This window comes from Stegodyphus dumicola, chromosome X1, assembly GCF_044657685.1.
Source record: "Stegodyphus dumicola isolate Sdum_Otavi_A_Nest chromosome X1, ASM4465768v1".
Lineage (NCBI taxonomy): Eukaryota > Metazoa > Arthropoda > Arachnida > Araneae > Eresidae > Stegodyphus > Stegodyphus dumicola.
Window position 1 is genome coordinate 13,704,935 of NC_140780.1, and position 19,446 is coordinate 13,724,380.

Genomic DNA, 19,446 nt, shown 5'->3' on the forward strand with positions numbered 1-19,446 from the left:
TGAACTTTTGGTAGCCTACCTTCACAGTGTCATATGATACATTAGTACCTAAAGCTATACAGATGATTTGGTGACATTCTGCAGCTGACTTTTTCAAAATGATGGTTCTAATGATAGCATGATAGTTCCATTTCAGACACGCTGCACTTAATGATATTTTTTAAATTACACAACACAGTGTTCTAAAGAAAGTTTTTTTTATATGTCAAAAATCGATTGATAAAATATGATTAAACAAGGCAACACGAACTGTTTGCGCAGATTATATTTGTTGTGGCGGGAAACATTCATTAAAACCTGATATTCCATTTTTTGCCCACAATGTGTGTGTGAATATGATGTACTTCAGTAGATCTTCAAGAAATATAAATGTGTTGAATAGTCTCTTTAACAGTCAGTGGATAAAATACTCAATTTATAAAAGGTATTTTGACATGGCCTTCCTTAAATGCTGTTCTCTACTTTGATCAATCGTGATTAAATACATTTGTGATGCATAAAAAAGGCTTCACAGGTTTAAACACTGGGTCATCTGCCTATGTTTCAAGAGTTTTGACTGAGGGGGCTCATATTTCTCTTCACTGGCCGCTAACGTCTAGACTTTTTGACTCAACAACTCTGCAATTTAAAAGAAATATGTTGGCACTTTGGCAGAAATAAAATATTTTTATATTCCACATGGCACTAAGTTGCCATTTGGCAAAGCGCACAATATTTTTCTTTCAAATTCAATCTATTATTAATTAACAATCTGAATAATATTAAAACACTAAGCACAGATCTCCATGTCTGTTATTAATTATTAGCTGGATCTCTACTAATATTGTTTTTACTTCTTTAATTACTTTGAAAATCTTCAATGTGTGATGTACAATTTTTTAGTCTTATTTAAATAATAATAATAATAATAATAAAACTAATTTTATACCCTGCTTTTTTAACCCAACAAAAAATATGCTCAAATCTCCTAAAATATTTCTGACAGAAGTGGATCTCTTTTCAATGCTGTAATGGTTCACTGAATATTGTAGACTAAAAACAATTTCCTTTGTATATTGCTATGATATTTTTGTTACCAAATCTAAAAAAAAACATTGGATCCATTAAAACCATTTCATAATAATTATTTTATGTGATTGGACGTGCAAATTAACTGCAAAAAACTTCACAGTCTAAGTAAAACACAATAATACTCAAAATTATTTGGCCGACTCTCCCTACAGTTTTCGAATACAGATTATGATAACTGCAACTCACTTACTCAAACATTTATATTCTAAAAAAAATTAAAACAACTTAAAATATACACAAATACATTTAATAACACAATCTTAATACACATAACACGCACTACAACAAAATCTTAATAAAGATGGCAATTTACTGTAACACTATTTTAATAAAGATGACAATTTATTGTAACAAAATGTACCAAAGATTATGGCAATTTACAGAAACAAAATTTTAAGGTGTTCTGAAGGTTTTTGATACTTGTCTTGCGGCCTTAACATTTTCTCTCCATTCCAACCACTTGGCAACATGTGGGAGTTCAGGATTAACCTTTTTCTCCACTTGACGGTAATAAGCTTCACGAATGATTCGAAATGCGGTACAATTGTAAAAAGGTTGTTTCGTAAGAGGATCAAAATACCTTGCAGGTAAACCAGTCACAACACATCGACTTCTAGTTACAGGTTCAGGTTTTTCATAATTAAAAGTTTCTTTCATTGTATCTTCATCTGTGAATGTTATAAAGTTTCTTGAATACTGACCTACTGTCTTATTTTCTTCCTTCCTAGAAATAAAAAATTACCATTGCATTAGAAAAGTATTTTCTAGATATTACTACAGTCAAGTCTTTAATCCGGACCTCAAAGCTACAAACTTTCTGCGTATGTGTAAACACATTATGTGCGCGTTTAATGTATAACGGACAGTGTAAGCTAAGCTAAAATTATCTAATTATCTATTTCAGTTAATCTTGCAGATTACGTTGTTCCTTAATATTCAAATTGGATCTGGCTTATTATTTTTTGCAGAATGTTAGAGCAATTTTATAAAAGTAAGCTTGAACTTTCAATTATGTCAAAACAAAAGCATGTTTCGATATCCATCAAACAAAAAGTGGAATTGCGGCAAAAAATTGATAAAGGCATATATATCCTTTGTTTATCTAACCATTCTGAAATCTGTTTATCAATTTCATGCTGCTCTGCGGCGTGGGGGAACGCCGCGGCGCGCAATGAATTGGAAGTTGATCTGTCAGCACTATTCTCATTTTCAGGGCAGATGTTTTTATTTTACTTGGAATATAATTCCTTACTAAACGTAGTATTTTATCTCGATGTACTCCATCTTTGATATGATTTAAATCAAATTCCTCGTCATTATAAATATCACGAATACACATCAAATAGTTTTCTGGTTGCAATTTTCCAATTTCGACTATGCGTAATGTATGCTTTACGCATATGCGCGTTGAAAGAAATGTTTAATAAAGTAAACAAATAAATATTAAGATTTTTTTTGTAAATTTTAAGACCCTTTAGATTATAATTGCTCTTTATTTCATAAATTACAGTTTCATATTTCTAATTTTATAATTTCTGCATGCCATCTTACCAGATTTAAATTGATGATCTATAATCTGGAAAAACCGATAATCCGGAATCGCCGAAGTCCCGCCGAGTCCGGATTAGACTTTTGACTGTAATATGTTTTCATGATTTAACATTTTCACGACGGTGCACCTTTGCTTAAGACGCTCGTGCGGGACAGAAGGGAATCGAAGGCAGTCACCGTAAAGGATGGAGGTTTTGCATCGCTAAACCTAATTTTATTTTTTAAAAAAAGTTTCACTTCTAGCATTGTAATTTATGTTATCATTTTAGATTATTACTTCATCTGTTATATATGCTAAAATTAGCCCTTAATAATGTTTTTTCCTTTATTTTACATGAAAATATATTTAAAAATTTCCTGATCTTGTAAAATAATTTTTGGAAGTGCTATTCAAATTATTCCAAAGTTTTAATTGATAAAATTAATCAATAAAGTTTAAAATTAATAAAACAACACAATAAAGACTATTTACAGTAAGAAGTAACAAAATTTAAAATGAAGACTGAGTGTGGTAAATCTCGAAGCACGAAGAAGTATCACTTTCTAACTCTTTAGAAAAAGAATCATTGCTCTCATCTGAATTAGTTATATGGTTCATTAACCATACGAGGGTATTCTTCCTCTGATAAATAGGGCCTTCCCGCCATAATAGACTGGAGGTGAGGTCTCCGAAATAAAAGAGAAGAAACGGAAATATATCTGAAGACAATGCAAAACGTAACAGAACTTAACATATTAGCCCTAAAAGACCATATATAGTAGAGGGAAAAAATAGAATAAAATAAGGAATTGGATATAAATCAGAATATTTGTATTATCACGCGGCGATTTAAAGAGCCCACCTCTGTTTACACTTTACCTCCCCCCACCCTCGCAACAGTTGATGAGTAAAATACCAAAGTCAGACAGAATACATCAAACTCAAGGTCAGGAACCTAAAATTGAGTTTATTTCAAAAGTAATAGACATAGAATGCCAACTAGTGGCCTTCAGAAAAACATTCTAGCTTAAAATGCGTATACGCATCACGCTTCCTCTGAATGCAAACTCTAGTGATGCGTGGATGGGACGACTGGCTGTAAGAGACGTTCTTAGGAAATGTGTATATGGGACGCCCGCCTTAAAAGGGTTAAAGGTTTTCTTTTAAAAATTAATTTTTCAACATTTCTAACTGGACAGATGAGCTATGTTGCTATGCTAGCTACGGAGTTATTTCGTCGTTTATTACAGTTAAGGTAGCATATTGCTCCATTCAGTCCCACCTTATGTAAAAAGAGGATAACTGTTCACTTAGTCATCATATCTAGTTAAGGGAACATGCCACAGCATGTCTGTGGAATGTTTATCATTTAATTGGCATTAATTATGCCTTAATTCTTTAGTATAGTTCACCCCCTATAGCTTAGTACATGCAGTGGCCTTTTACAGATGTAGGAAAGCCGTAACCCTTCAAGTGGCTGAACCATATATATAACGTTCAACCAAAGTCATGCTTGCAACCATCTGGCTGATTTTCTCGCACAACTCAAATGTAGCAAAAATTGCTTATCCCGCGATTTCCGCAGGCATGTTGTTCTTACTTTATTGAGGAGTGCATCCTGTTTTTTCCCTGTTTAACCATTGAAATAAATTATATACAGTATTAGGTATTTAGTTTACGTTTCGGCCAAGAGATATCATTAGTTGTCCACTAAATTGCGGCATTTGAAAGGACGTGGTATTAGCGCTCAAACTTCACTTTTTGCTTTTTTTTCTTACAGAAATGGCTACTAGAAAACCTTCAGTGATTATCTCGATTATTCAATTAAATTATTAATTAGATTTATTGAATCTGGTGCAAAAACTGTGAAGTTGGACTTTGCCTTGAACCCTGTTTTGAACTCTATCATACTAAACTGCATTACTAAGGTATTTTTCCCTCAGCGCTTTACATTTTCTTAAATTTTATACATTTTATGGTTTTATATTATGCAATAAATAGAAATTAACTGTAATTAGACTAAATTTTGTTAAAAAAAAGAATTTTTTTGGTGATAACATTTGAAATTGTTTTTTCTGGCAACTTAGTTTCTCAAGATAAAAATCTATTAAAAAAATATTTTCTAGGGGAAAAAAGTGCATTTTTCAATTCTCCAATATATATTGATTAAAAATATGGTAGAGAGAGGGGGAAGTGATTTTGGTCCACAAACTGAGCAGTCAGAGGGTTCAGCGTCCAGCAAACATATATATATATACCCAACTAAAATACTCTTTTAAGCGCTTAGCAAGCACATATACGTCCAACCAAAATCTTGCTCTAAGCAACCAACAAGCAATATATATGCTCATGTTTTCTTTCCCCCCCACCAATTTCCATAGTGGCATGAAAGGAAGGAACGGCCAGTTCGGCACTATGAGTGAATCACTGTTCTGAAGCTTCAGTCTCCAGTTGCAGTGTTTTTTGTTTATATTCATAAGCTCCCTTGACAGCGCTCTGATGGTATTTCGACATACGACAGTTCCATAAAAATCGAAAAACAGGACATTTCCGCATAAAAGAAACATTCATTGTGTGATAGATAATAGCCATTTGTATAGTTTAGTGACATTTATGCAAAAATCACATCTGGGTTATTTTTCAATAACTAACAACAGAAATTTTGATTATGAATTTTTTTATAAAATTCTAAGCTGTTGAACTACAAAAATATAGCTTTTAGCAAAAATGTTATGCTTAAAGAATGAAAAATACTTTACGGTAGCTTTAAAATTGTATACGACTTTTGATACCCTTGATAGAGTATTCGCTCCTTTTATTTTATGTTCCAAATGCCAAAATGTTTTAAATAAAATAATCTTTTTGTCATCCACATATTATTGTGACATGTACTTTTTAAAAATTTTTAGAGGAGAGGCTTTATAGTTGATAATTTTAAACTTATTTTACTTTTATATAACTTAAAAATGATCACATTGGGTTTACACATTTTACTTATTTGGGTTAATTAAAAAATGCTGTAAAAATTAAATCACCAAATGCTGCAATCCCCATCAAAATTAATAAATATACATACAGATATGCCAATAAGTTAGCTTTGATTTGTAACCTTACATTTGTGTAAAATTATGTACAGTTTTACATAAATGTGTGGAACAAAAAACGGATACATTTGCAAATTCGGCAAAAGTACCCTGTGCGATCAAGATGATGTGAACAATTGAACGTGCCACATCATCAAGACAGCTTATTAAGAATTTGAAAACAGGGCAATTGACGGAGGTGAAAACATTTGTGTATCCTGCCAAAGAAGGTCCGACCATGAATCATCTTATTCATTCAAGATTGTTAAATGTTTCCCATCAGTCTTTTTTTCTCGGAAATTCGAGATTTGTGCTCGCTTAACGTACGCAGGTCTCATTTCTACACAAAAAGAATGGCTAACAGGAGCATATTTCAATATTTGCTCTCAGTATCATAATTAAAAAGGGGCAAAATTTTAGATTTCACATATTTACTAGAAGATTTAAATTTGATGATGAATGTATCCTAAAACGTGTTTCAAGTCAAAAGTTTGAAACTTGATGGATAAATGTAAATATAAAATTATGCATGTTAAAATATTTGTAATTAGTCACATAGGTCAGGTTAAGTTTTTATTAAATAGAGTAAGGCATGCAAGGGCTATCTGCCTTAAAGGAGAGATGTCATCGTAGAGGAATTTCGAAGAAAAAGTGACCTTTCAGTGGATATGATAAATAATGCATGAAATTTTCATTCAAATTACATTTATAAATATTTCTTATGTAAAAATTTTGGGTATATGCTAAATTATTGTAAATTACTTTACTCGAAAACTATACTGAATGCATAGATATGAAATATATACGGGGATTTATGCATATGTTTGCAAAAAGCAGTCATTTGCCTTTAGCAAAACACGTAAATATTTATTAAAATTACTTATAAATGTATTTGAAATGAAGGATTTATTCATTCATAAACTAATGTGAAAATTACAGTGAAGCACTCCCAATTATTAAATGTATCTAAACTCATAATGATTACAAATATTATCTAAATATATAATAACCTTAACATTTAACTGTAAGCATAAATTGAAATCCTGTTGATAAATATGTTTATAAAACTATTTAAGCAAGAATTGTTCATACTGGAAAGCAATATGAGATACGTACTTAAGGTGGTAATAAAGAAGATTTTTAGAATATGCATTGTTGAAATTACGGATGAAATTAAAAATAAAAAGTGCTATTACTTGAAATGGACCAAATAGAGCAATAATTATAAATTTACTTAGATTTTTCGATTTAAAACATGGCCCAGAAGCTAAGAAATCATATCATATTTTAGAAAGTATTTCACTATTAAAATAAAAGCTGCTCTAATTTGAAATGAACCGACTAGAGCAGGGGCCAGCAACCTGTTTGTCCTTAAAAAGGTGCAATACTAAATTTGAAAATCACCAAGGGCACATATTTTACAGATAATCAACAGGTATAAATAGGCATTAAAAAAAGAAAGATTTTTTATAACTTTAATTTGTTGGTGTCATACATAATGATACATATAATTCAGTGTGAAACTTGGGTGTCCATATTTTCAGCTAATTTCTTATAATTGGGGATATATTTAGAGTTCCTGGTCCTTAAACAGTTATCTAAATGTGAGTCATTAAGCTTTGTTTGGTATTTTGATTTCAAATATTTCATATTTGAGAACAAAGACTCGCAATTGTATGTTGTTGCACAACATGAATAAATTTTTAGCACACATTTCCTTAAAATAGGATACTTATTTTCATCGACTAAGTTCCAAAACATTTTATCATTACTATGAGCTTTTAAAATAATATCACTTGCAAGTTTATTATTTCTAATTCTAGGTCTTCGATATTATGAAGCTCGAAACACACTGAAACTATTTCAAGGACATCATCTTCAGTAACATTGAATGGATTTATGAAAAATCTTAGAACGGGTTCTAATGCTGCAAAATCTTCAAATCTAGAAGAAAACTCTTCTATTAGCTTATCTATAATTTCTAAATATGATGTAGCAGTAAAATTTTCATTATTCAAATTTAAACTCTCAACAGTATATTTTATATTTGGAAAATGTGATAATGATTTTTTCTATAGATGGGATTTCAACAACACTAACTTGCATTTGAATGCATTTACTGCACTAATCATGTCAGCGATATGCTGAGTTTTCCCTTGTATTTTTACATTTAATTCATTTTACTTTGCCATTATATCTTTCAGAAATCCGAGGTCGATTAGCCAATCCTTATTTTCTAATTGCTCGTAAAATTCGCCTCTTGATGCAATAAATTCCTTTATTTGTGGCAAAAGCATGATAAACCGCTCAAGTATTTTACCTCTGCTCAGCCACCTCACTTCAGTATGTAAAAGAAGATCTGTGAACTGAACGTCCTCATCTTCTAAAAGTAATTTAAACAATCTGTGTTGCATAGCTCCCGATCTTATGGAACTAATAATTTTTGTTACTATCGTAAATACGTGTTGAAAACCGATTGTTTTTGCACATAACATTTCCTGATGTATGAGGCAATGATAACAAATAAATTTCGAGAATAAGGAATCCTGTCTACATAATGAAATAAATCCTTTTTTCTTACCAGTCATCGCTGGTGACCCGTCTGTTGTAATTGACGATAACTTTTGTACAGGAAATTTTACATCTATTATATACTTTTTAAAAGTAGAAAAGATATCTTCTCCTCTGGTGCTTCCCTTTAATGGCAGAACTTTAAGGAATTCTTCTTTTGTTGTAAAATCAGAAAATACCATTTTCACGCAAATTGCTAATTGTGATATATTTGTCACGTCTGCGGATTCATCCATCTGTAGCGAAAAGAAAATACAATTTTCCATATCATTTGCTAATTCTGCCTCCAAATTCTCCGCAATTAGTTCAATTCTTCTAGTAACAGTTTGTGCTGATAATTGCAACGTGTTTATAGCTGAAACTATTTAATTTTTATTTTTAAATTCTTCAAAAAGTGAATCAGCAGCTTCTAACATGGCTTCTTTCACTAATTCTCCATCTGTAAATGGTTTTTTATTCTTAGCTAGCAAATGCGATATTTTATATGACGCGATCGTTGCTGCTTTATGTTGTTGCAGTGGTTTAGTAAAAAAACTTTGCTGGTTAGTTATTGAAGATTTTAAAGAAATAATTTTTTTTCTTCTAATTTCAGAGTTCATTGGATAGTCACTATCAAAATTGGTATGAGCGGTCTTAAAATGTCGTTCAATACTACTTTTCTTGGGAATCGCCACACTATTATTACACAACAAACAAATACACTTCCCTTTGTAATCAAAGAAACAATATAGATGTTCCCATTCATCGTTAAAATAATATGTTCTTTTTCTTTTACATTTATCCATGAAGGGTTTTGAAAGAAAAGAATTATTTCAGATTACTTGGTAGTTTTAAATGCACGGTCTACGCGTGGTCTATTCGAAATACAATCACACACTAACAAAAAATACGTGCGTGTTATTAGATACGCTCAAGGTTAGCAAACTGCTAATCTATGCACAATCCTAAACTCAACTGACTACTGTCTAACCATGCTAGCGAGAGCAGTTTGGCTGAGGGCCAAGATGGGTCAGTTTAATTGAAGGGGTGTGTGGGCGAAAAGCGCAGGTATTTTTCCCTCTCGAAGGTCGAAGGGGTGTGGGTGAAATCGAAGGTCAGGGGACATTGTGTCTACCGGGCTACTGCACTCACCCCTACATAACTCATAGACGTGCCCACTTCCGCCCCAAACCGGATGTTTACATAGATCTGGAATACGTGGTCAGACAGTACTTGCTGTATACTGCCGTTTGACAAGAGTAAGTAAATTGCTCTGGCTATCATACATTTACATTAGTCCAGCCAGGGGGCATTAAAAATCGATCGGGGGCGCCGCGTTGCCTACCCCTGGACTAGAGTGTTAATTGTAAACTTTGATCTTAATTTTTGTAATCTTTAACTGAATAAAACTGAACTACCTGAATTTTTTTTTCTAATGTAATTAAGGAAAACTTGTGAAAACATTTCATTCAAATTAAACCGTTCTGAGCAAATTGTTCTGTGAAAAGTATAGCATTTTAATTCCATTCAGAATGAAATGTCGTTTAAAAATGTATTCTTTTTATATACTTAAGACTGAAATATTGTAGAAAAAGAAAATATATGCATTTATATGTATATTTACGATGTAATTACAAAATATTTACATCCAATCGTGTCAAAACCCATTGAACTTAACCCCTTAACTGGTTTGCCTGTACAGTGTACGGGCTACTGATCATTGGGCACATCTGGTTTGCCCGTACGGTGTACATGCATCGATATTTCCCCCTTTCTTATTTTAATTTGCCCGTATTTTTAATATATTGAAAGAGAGGCTTTAGTATTAGAAGATTTCAATAGATGGTGTAGCTTTTCCACACTATTTAAAATCATTCTAACTAGTTTTTTCTTTTGTTACCGGAAGTCGAAAATATTTTGCATTCTTGGTTCTTGAAAGTTTTGCTACACGGTTTTTTGGTTGTGAATTCAAAGCTCTTTAGTTATGGATGATACAATAGATGATGATACTTTATTGTTAGATGCTTCTAATGATTCGGATACAAATTCAGAACTGTCTTGTAATGTTCTGGATAATTCTTCAGATGACACGTGTAGTGAGATCAGCTCCGATGAAGACTTGACTTCTGCTAGAAATTTTATTGAAATTGATGTAGAAAACCTGCCTCTTCCGTGTCCCAGGTTAAATTTTACTGGTGTTCCAGCAGTAAATATACAAATTGATGATACTTCTGATGAACTACAATTTTATGAAGCATTTATTGATTCTTCTTTGATGAATAAAATTGTGGAAGAAACAAACAGATATGCGACACAGTGCATCCAGTCAAGCACTGCAAAAAAATTCTCATGAAGTAAATTTTGGAAACAAACAACTCAGGAAGAGATGCATATATTTTTTGCTCTGGTTATACTGCAAGGAATTATAAGGAAGCCCGCAGTTGATCAGTACTGGAGTAAGAGATGTACATGCCTTTTTTCCCCCAAATAATGACTCATCGTCGATTTCACCTTTTGCAACGATACTTACATTTTTCAGATAATTCAGCATTTGATGCACAAAGTCACGAATGCCCAAAATTAGTGAAATTGTGGCCAGTTTTGAAACATCTGAATGAGAAGTTTCGCTCGACGGTGACACCACAACGTGATGTAACTATAGATGAAAGCCTTATGCTTTTCAAAGGAAGATTAGGGTGGAAGCAGTATATTCCCCTTTTTTAGGAGCAAGATTTGGAATAAAATGCTTCATGCTGTGCGAATCGATTTCTGGTTATGTATGCTCTGTAATAATATACACAGGCAAAAACACGATTCTGAAACCAGAGTTTTCAAATCTATGTATTTCGTCACAAGTTGTTATGACAATGATGCTCCGTTACTGCATAAAGGATATTGTCTTACGACGGATAACTATTATTTGTCGCCAGAATTAGCTGATAAATCAATTTCGTGTCGAACGGATACATATGGCACCCTGAATCTAAAGAGAAAAGAAGTCCCAAAGGAAATGCAAAAGAAAAAACTAAAAAAAGGAGAAATTACTGCATTTCAGAGAGGAAAAGTTACTGTTATGAAGTGGCTGGACAAAAAGAATGTTTCATTACTGTCTACTATTCATAATACTGCAAAGGTAGAAATACAGGTCCGCTCTGAAACGAAACTGAAACCAAAAATCGTTATGGATTACAATAACACAATGGGAGGAGTAGACCGCATAGACCAAAATTTGAAAAATTTTGAAGTCATTAGAAAGAGAGGAAAAAAATATTATAGAAAATTTTTTTCCCACATTTTTGATATTGCCGTATGGAACTCGTATGTCGTATATTGTAAAAAAGGTGGAAAGAAAACTCAGTTACAGTTCAGACTTGATCTTGTTAACAGAATTATCTAGAAATACCATTCTGGGATGACTTGCAATGAGAGACACTTCATAGAAGTTATTGCTCCAACAGAGAAAAAAATTAAGACCTGCCAGACAATGCGTTGTATGCTGTTCCAGGAGGAATGAAAGTGGAAAGAGAATCCGAAAGGAAACACGGTATTTCTGTCCTGATTGTGATGTAGGACTTTGTCTGACACCGTGTTTTAAATTGTATCACACAAAAAAGGACTACTCAACAATGATATTGGAAGTATGAATTTTTAACGTATGGTAAGTTTTCTTTTAGACTTGCAGTTCGTGAGATCTGTATAATAGGCTTCACTGCATAAACTCCGTGATTACAAAAAGCCAACATGTAGGGGCATTTGTGTTACACAAAGTTATAAAATAAAAAAATGCTTAAATTCATTATTTATCAAAATTTTTTAAAAAATTCTTTCATTTTCCTTTTATACTAAGTTAGGCCTTTAATTATATGCAATAAAAAATATGCTTTTTTTGGAACATTTCTGGAAAAAAATTGACCAATTAAGGGGTTAAATGACCCACGAAGGGATCGCCAGTGCTTCAAAGCAGTGTATGGGGAAAACCGATTAGAGCCATTCCATCTTACTTCCTACCTCCATGGCAATTCCGCTGGGAGCGAATGAATAGGGCCCCTGCTGGGAGCCGCTTCACCTTTCTGAAGTTTTGCTTGTTATTTTGGGGTTGATGCATAACTTCTGATGCATTTTCTATGATGACATATATTTACATGATTTTCTATTTTGGGGTTGATGCTGCTTCACCAAAAATCTATCAATATTTTGCTCACATTTTAAATACTGCTACTGAATTAGCCAAAAGAGCGGAAATACTTTCAACATGTACTGAAAATAAAAATAGAATTTATTTCTTCATCCAATATCAGATATGGAGAATAAAAATCATTGAACCTTTGGCCGCTCTTCAATTAAAATCTGGTTTACAGTTTGAAGCCAACATATAAATTCAGAGCACTTACTCAAAATTAATTTTTTTTTTTAAACTTTAGAATCCAGTATCTGCAACACAATAAATCGGACAGAATCATTAAAATAAATTTCAAAATTTTAATGATTTAATGCACCTTAACATTAAATGAAGATTTGTTTTAACAGAAGCATATCAACATCGTATTGAAAGTTATACAGTACAAAGTCCGAAATCCAAACGTTCATTTTCTGGAATGATCTAAAATCCGGACTTCAAAACCATAAACAAATTATTTCTCATAGGCTTTACGCATGGGCATTTGATTCCCCCCTTCTGCGCATAATAAGGCATCTAAAGAGCCCCGATCCTTAATTTCATTTCCCTAAATAAAATACCTTGTTATTGAAGAAACAATCATTTTAGCATAAATTTGTACGATCAGTAATTTGGCTCCATTGCTGCATATCTGCTTGGCACACATCTCAAACTGAAACATTCCACACAGATACATCGTTGATCTGAAGCCAACCTGGCGAATCATTATTTATACTTTCCTTTCATCACCGCATGTTTATCAACACATGACAACTTGAGTAATGACTCATGTAGCGATGCCTAAACAATTTTTTTTTTATGTTAGCAATTGACTAATAAAGGAGTAGGGTACCCGTTTATGTTGACATTACACTTGGCAATGATTACAGATTTAAGTTAAATGCGCTAAAAAATGTTGACGAAGAAAAATTTACCAAAAATTTCTTTCCATATGCTAAAAATAGATTTTGTTGATGATACCCATAGACACAAAGATTACATTTAGGGCTATTTGAATCAAGAATAACTAATTTGTTATTCACAAAAATCCAGAACAAGCGCCAGGGCTCGTACGGTCGCACCGAGTCGCAGAATTTAGGACCCACAGAGACTGCATCAGGTGGTAAGATATCTAGAGCCAGCCCTCAATAAAGCTTGCCTTAAGCATGTGCACGAAATAGACGTTAAGTATAATAAATAACTAATCTAATACAATTGAGGCTTAATTGTCTCAATGCAAGATACAATTTAACGGAACAACTTGTCGTTAGTCGCCAAGCTCATGAGGCATAGCCAAATATGTATAGTGTAGGATAGCTAAATTTGAAGATGATAGCCGCTAATTTTAAAGGTTTTTGTAAAGAAATGTGGAGAAGGGGTAATAAATGAAGATGATATAAAAGAAGTTTTCATTATGTTGACATTGCTTCTCAATTATCAACCAATTAATGAATGGCGAAATCTGTAGTATGGTTCTAGATCCAGAAAATAAATACCGCTACCGATAGTGAAGAAAGTCACAGAGAAGTTGCTGAAAACGAGAAAATTTCGATTGACAAGTTAAGTCAGAATTCTCGAAACAGCAGTTACAGGACTTCAACAATGTAACTGAACAAAAGATTATGTCTGTCTGTAAAGAGAAAGTATTAGCACAAAAAACGAAGCAACTTACAATGAAAGAAATGTTTAATAAGGTTGTAAAGCCATTAGGTAATTTGGAAGTAGAAAAGATGAAAAATATGCAACCGCCTTCGCCGGGATTCGAACCACAGACCTCTGGAATACCGGCCCAGTGTGCAGAACCACTACACCACGAAGGACGCTTGGAAAGTGGGAGAAATACCTTATAAGGTAAAAAATAAATATTAAGCTTTTTTTTTTTTTTTAAATTTTCATACCCTTTAGATCAAAAATACTTCATTATTTCGTATTTTTAGTTTTATAACTTCTACATGCCATCTTACTAGATTTAAACTGATAATCTAATATCCGAAGAAATCACAAATCCGGAATCGCAGAAGTCCCGATGAGTCCGGATTTTGTACTGTATATGCAATAAATGCTTCAATGACAGACTTTTGACAGCATAAGACTGATATTGATGTTATAAACATAGAAACATGTGTAGGCAACATTTGTTATTGGTCGCAATAACTACTACTAACTAATTACTACTCTCCTTTCACTTTCTCCATCGATAGTTACTGAAGTGTTGTCATGACTGAAATCAACAAGGAATTACCTATTAGTAACAAGTAAAAACTGAGTGATAGAAAAACAAATAAATATGGTATAATACGAAAAATTGATTCTTGCTTTCTTTTGCCATCTAAATTTTACAAAAAAGAACAAATGGCATCATCCTTGGTAACCTTGGAATTATAAATAAAGATGGCAAAACCTGAAGAGTCGGAGACAAAAGAAATAGCATGGGTGTGAAAATACCTCCTTTTTGGGTTGAAAAGCCGAAAATATGGTTTTACCAAATAGAAGCACAGTTTTCTATTTGTGGAGTAACTTCCGAAGAAACTAAATTCAACTACTTAGTTTCGGAATTGGAAGCAAAATTTGTTGAAAGTTTGTGGAACTTAAGTGACAATAGCAAAACAAAATATATTGCTGCTAAAGAACGTCTTCTAAACACTTTTAAAAAGAGTGAAAATGACTGTCTACACAAATGGCTTACAGGCACAGACTTGGAGACAATAAACCTAGTCAACTTTTACAAAAAAAGGAAAAATCTTGCTACTGATGGCATTTTTAAATAAAGTTTTAAAAACACTTCTCCTGCAGAAAATGCCGGATTCTGTGAACACATTATTTTAATCGTTTGTGATGAAGATATGGAAAAACTGGCACTAATGGCTGATTGTATCATCAAAATGCAACTGAAACAAAAACTATACTGTGCCAGCAGTGCTGTTTCTCTAGGAGCAGATGCCACTCCCAAGTTACGACAACAATTTGAAAATTTGGATAATAAACTAGAAAAACTGAGTGCCACAAGGAATTCTCGTTCTCACTCAAGATATAGCAGTTGATCTTCTTATGATCAAAGTAAGTCTCACAACCGTTATAATCTGAATAGCAAATACTGTTATTTCCATTTTCGTGAAAAGTGTTTTCCTGACAGATGCAAAGCCCACTCTGCATGGAAAAATAACCTGCTGGAAAATCAAAATTAGCGGCAGGCTCTGCTACTGTAAATAAAGAAAATTGCCATAGATTCTGCTTATTTATCACGGACAAAACAACTGGTTGACAGAGGAGTAGAGGTAAGCCTTATTCCTCGTACTGCGAAACACAAACTTATTAGTGACTATTAATTATATGCTGCAAATAATACAGAAATCAATACGTTCGGAATAGAAGTTTTAATTCTTGATCTTGGTTTGCACATAGAATTTCAATTCTGATTTGTCGCAAAAATTAGTAAACCCGCATCAGGTGCAGATTTTTTGAATAAGTTCAATTTATTAATTGATATAAAGCATAAATGGTTAATTGATGGTGTGATAAACCTTGCAGTTTATGGTGACATTGCACCCATCTCTATTAATGAAAGTGTAAATACAACGAGCAGCTTTTGTTAATATTCCAATTTATTTGCCATATATTCCAATATAACACAACCAAATTTTCTTATTTGTGTAAAACATAATGTGAAACATCAAAATGTAACTAAACGACAACCTGTAAATTGTAAACCAAGACAATTAGACCCTAAACGGTTGAAAACAGCTAAAAGAGAATTCAAATACATGCTAGCCAATAGCATCATTAGTCCTTCTAGTTCAGAATGGGCCAAGTCCCTTACACATAGTAACAAAGAAAGATGGTGTGGCGAGTATAGAATACTGAATAATTTAACTATACCTGATCGTTATACCATTCCTCGAATTCATGATTTTCAACATATTTTAACTCACCATATTTTCTAAAATCGACCCTTTTAAAGCATATTTTCACATTTCAGTAGCAGACGAAGGATGAAGAAACAAACTGCCATCATCACATCTTTTGGTCTTTACCAATTCAACATAATGAATTTTGGTCTCAAAAATGCCCCTGCAACCTTTCAGAGGTTCATCAATGAAGTTTTTTATGGCTTAGACTTTGTGTTACCATATTTGAAGGATGTGTTGATTTCCCCTTCTTGTGAGGAAGAACATTGTTTACATCTTAAAAGTTTTCAGCGTTTAGATAAATATGGTCTCCAAATTAATATTAGCAAATCAGTTTCGGGAGTCCCTGTAATAGACTTTTTGGGCTATCAAATATCCACTGAAGGCTCAAAACCTCTACCTCAAAAAATTAAAGCTACCATAGAATATCCATCGCCAGAAACTATACATGAACTTCATTCCTACTTAGGGACAATCAATTTCTATAGTAATTACATAAAAAATGTCGTAGAAACTCAAGCTGCTCTTTATGAGCTTTGAAAGGATCTACAATAAAAGATCGACACAAAATACGATGGACCAATGAGACCACAAAAAATTTGGAAAATGCAAACAGAATATTATTGCTCGAGTAGCGTTGATGGCCCACCCCAATTCGGATTACCCTCTGACACTTCTCACACACGCATCTGATTTGGCTATTGGACTTAGTTATTCAACAAAGAAAACTAAATGGATGGAAGCCTACTGCATTTTTTTCCAAAATGATCATGCTCAGAAAACTTATAGCGCTTACGACTGCAAGCTTCTGGGTATATACTTATCCATTAAACATTTCAAACACATACATTTGATTTTAAACATAATAATAACAAAGCCTCTCCCAGACGACTTAGAAAGCTACAATATCTCTTACAATTCTCTACTAACCTATGCCATATAAGTGGTCAAAACATTGTGGTTGCAGAGAGGATATCTAGAATTGAGGACTTCAATTCACCTGTTGTTGATTTTGACCTGTTAACAGATGCAAGGATGCAAAAATTAATGATGATGAACTGCAACAATTGAAATAACATTCCAAATCAATGCATATTAAGCAGCACCTATTACCATCAGGAAAACTTATATTGCGATATCTCCACTTCCAACATCAGACCATTCATACCTAAAAACTTTCGGATGAAAATATTTAATACAATTCTTTTTTTAGCTTACCTCGGAATCCTCAGTAATGTTAAAGAAATTACGAGATGATTCATTTGGCAATTTATAAAAAAAGATGTTAAACAGTGGGCCCTATATTTTATCAACAGTCAGAAAAATAAACTAACTAAACATACAAAACCGAAATATTCTCAATATCGAGCACCAGATGAAAGATTTTGTGTCGTGCACATTGATTTAATTGGGCTTTATTCACCTTCTAATCAATACACATATTGTTTTACGTGTATTGATCGGTTTACCTCTTGGATGGAAGTGGTAACATTATCAAATATCACTGCAGAAAGTATAGCAAGAGCCTTTTATGAACATTGGATTACCCAATTTGTTGCACCTTCTTGTGTTATTACTGACAAAGGAACTTTTTATTTCAGAACTATTTCAAAATTTGGCCTTGCAATGTGGTGTAAAAGTAAACAATAAAACTTCTCACTATCCTCAGAGTAATTGAAAATTGAACGTCTACACCGTACTTTAAAAAAACTATTAGATGTCATATCTCTCTTTATTGGACAGAAAATTACCAATAGTTTTTATGGGTTTGCGAGCTGCTCTACAGGAGGACTGTAAATATACAATAGTTAAAACAGTTTATAGCAAAGCTATTACCTGCTAAATTTTTTGAAGAATCAAACTTGCCAATAGCTAATGATAATTTTGCAAGTAATCCTCGAAATCAGATGGCCCTCTTAAAACCCTACCAATCCAAATGTAAACAAAATATTTTAAGCATGTTTGCATGTGTTTCTGCAGGTTGAGAAAGTAAAAAAAACCTTCGGAGCACCCATATGAAGGCCCCTTTTTGGTATTGCAAAGAACCCCGAAATATTTTCTTCTATCAATTAAAAATAAACAATTTAATATCTCCGTGGATAGATTAAAGACAGGTTATGTGTTACAACCTAATGAACCATCGTCTCCTTAAAAAAATGATCATACATCAGTGCTAAGTCAGCAACTAGAACAACCTAAAAATCAACACGCGATGGAAGAAAAGTAAAACTTCCTGTTCGTTTCAATGATGCTATTGGCTTTTCTTGAAATTAAAACTCTTTCATATTCATTTAAAGCTTAACTATGTTTCTGTGCATAATTTCAATTTGTATATATTTGTATCAGTGTATTGTATAGATATTTGTCTCTTCTGTCTCACCATGTTTTCAGAGTAACATAACTTGGCTACTGGTAGGAGGGTGATGTAGGCAACAATTATTATTAGTTACAATAACTATCTTTTACTTTATCCATCAATAGCTACTGAAGTGTTGTCATGACTGAAATGAACAAGGAATTACATTTTAGTAACAAGTAAAAACCGAGCGCTAGAGAAAAAAAAATAAAGATATTATAAAACAAAAATTTGATTCCGGCTTTCTTTCACCGTTTGAATTTTATAAAAAGGAACATTGCCTTTACTATCAGAAATACTAGAATAATAAACACGTCACAAGAAAATTTAATAATTGTAATCTTTAAACTGATACTACACTGGTTATCATAAATTAAGGAAAAATCACAAAAATAGCGATAACTCCCTCAATAATAAGCCAAACTGTGTAATATTCGAATATGTTGCTAAGTAAGAGTAGCTGAGAAACTCCAATATGCAAATTAGTGGTGCTGCACTCGGAATACGTCACCTGCAAGGAGCATAAAAGTCCAAGTTTGAGAGCAAGCCCACATATTTCGCTGTGACAGTGACATCGACATCAGAAATCTGAGATAGCCAATTCGTAACAATGACCTCCAGGCACCATTTGCGTGCAGAACTACGATGGAGAGCCATTGGGAGACTAGAGGCAGGATAGTCAAGTCGAACAGAAGTGGCCAAATGGCTAAATGGGAGTCCTTCTATGGTTCATAGACTTTGGAGGCAATTTCAAATCACAGATTTGGCACCTAGGAGGTTCAGCCAAGGACGGC

General features: G+C 33.0%; 1 protein-coding gene across 1 annotated transcript in view; it reads right to left on the reverse strand.

Moving 5' to 3' along the window:
• Positions 1-1,302: 1,302 nt before the first annotated feature.
• The window catches only part of LOC118204633 (vacuolar protein sorting-associated protein 72 homolog), a 90,015-nt gene continuing 71,871 nt past the window's right edge, over positions 1,303-19,446 (reverse strand). Inside the window, exon 7 of the mRNA XM_085808067.1 lies at positions 1,303-1,795. Within this exon, the coding sequence (XP_085664193.1) occupies positions 1,465-1,795 (331 nt within the window). The 3' untranslated portion in view covers positions 1,303-1,464. The remainder of the gene's footprint in view (positions 1,796-19,446) is intronic.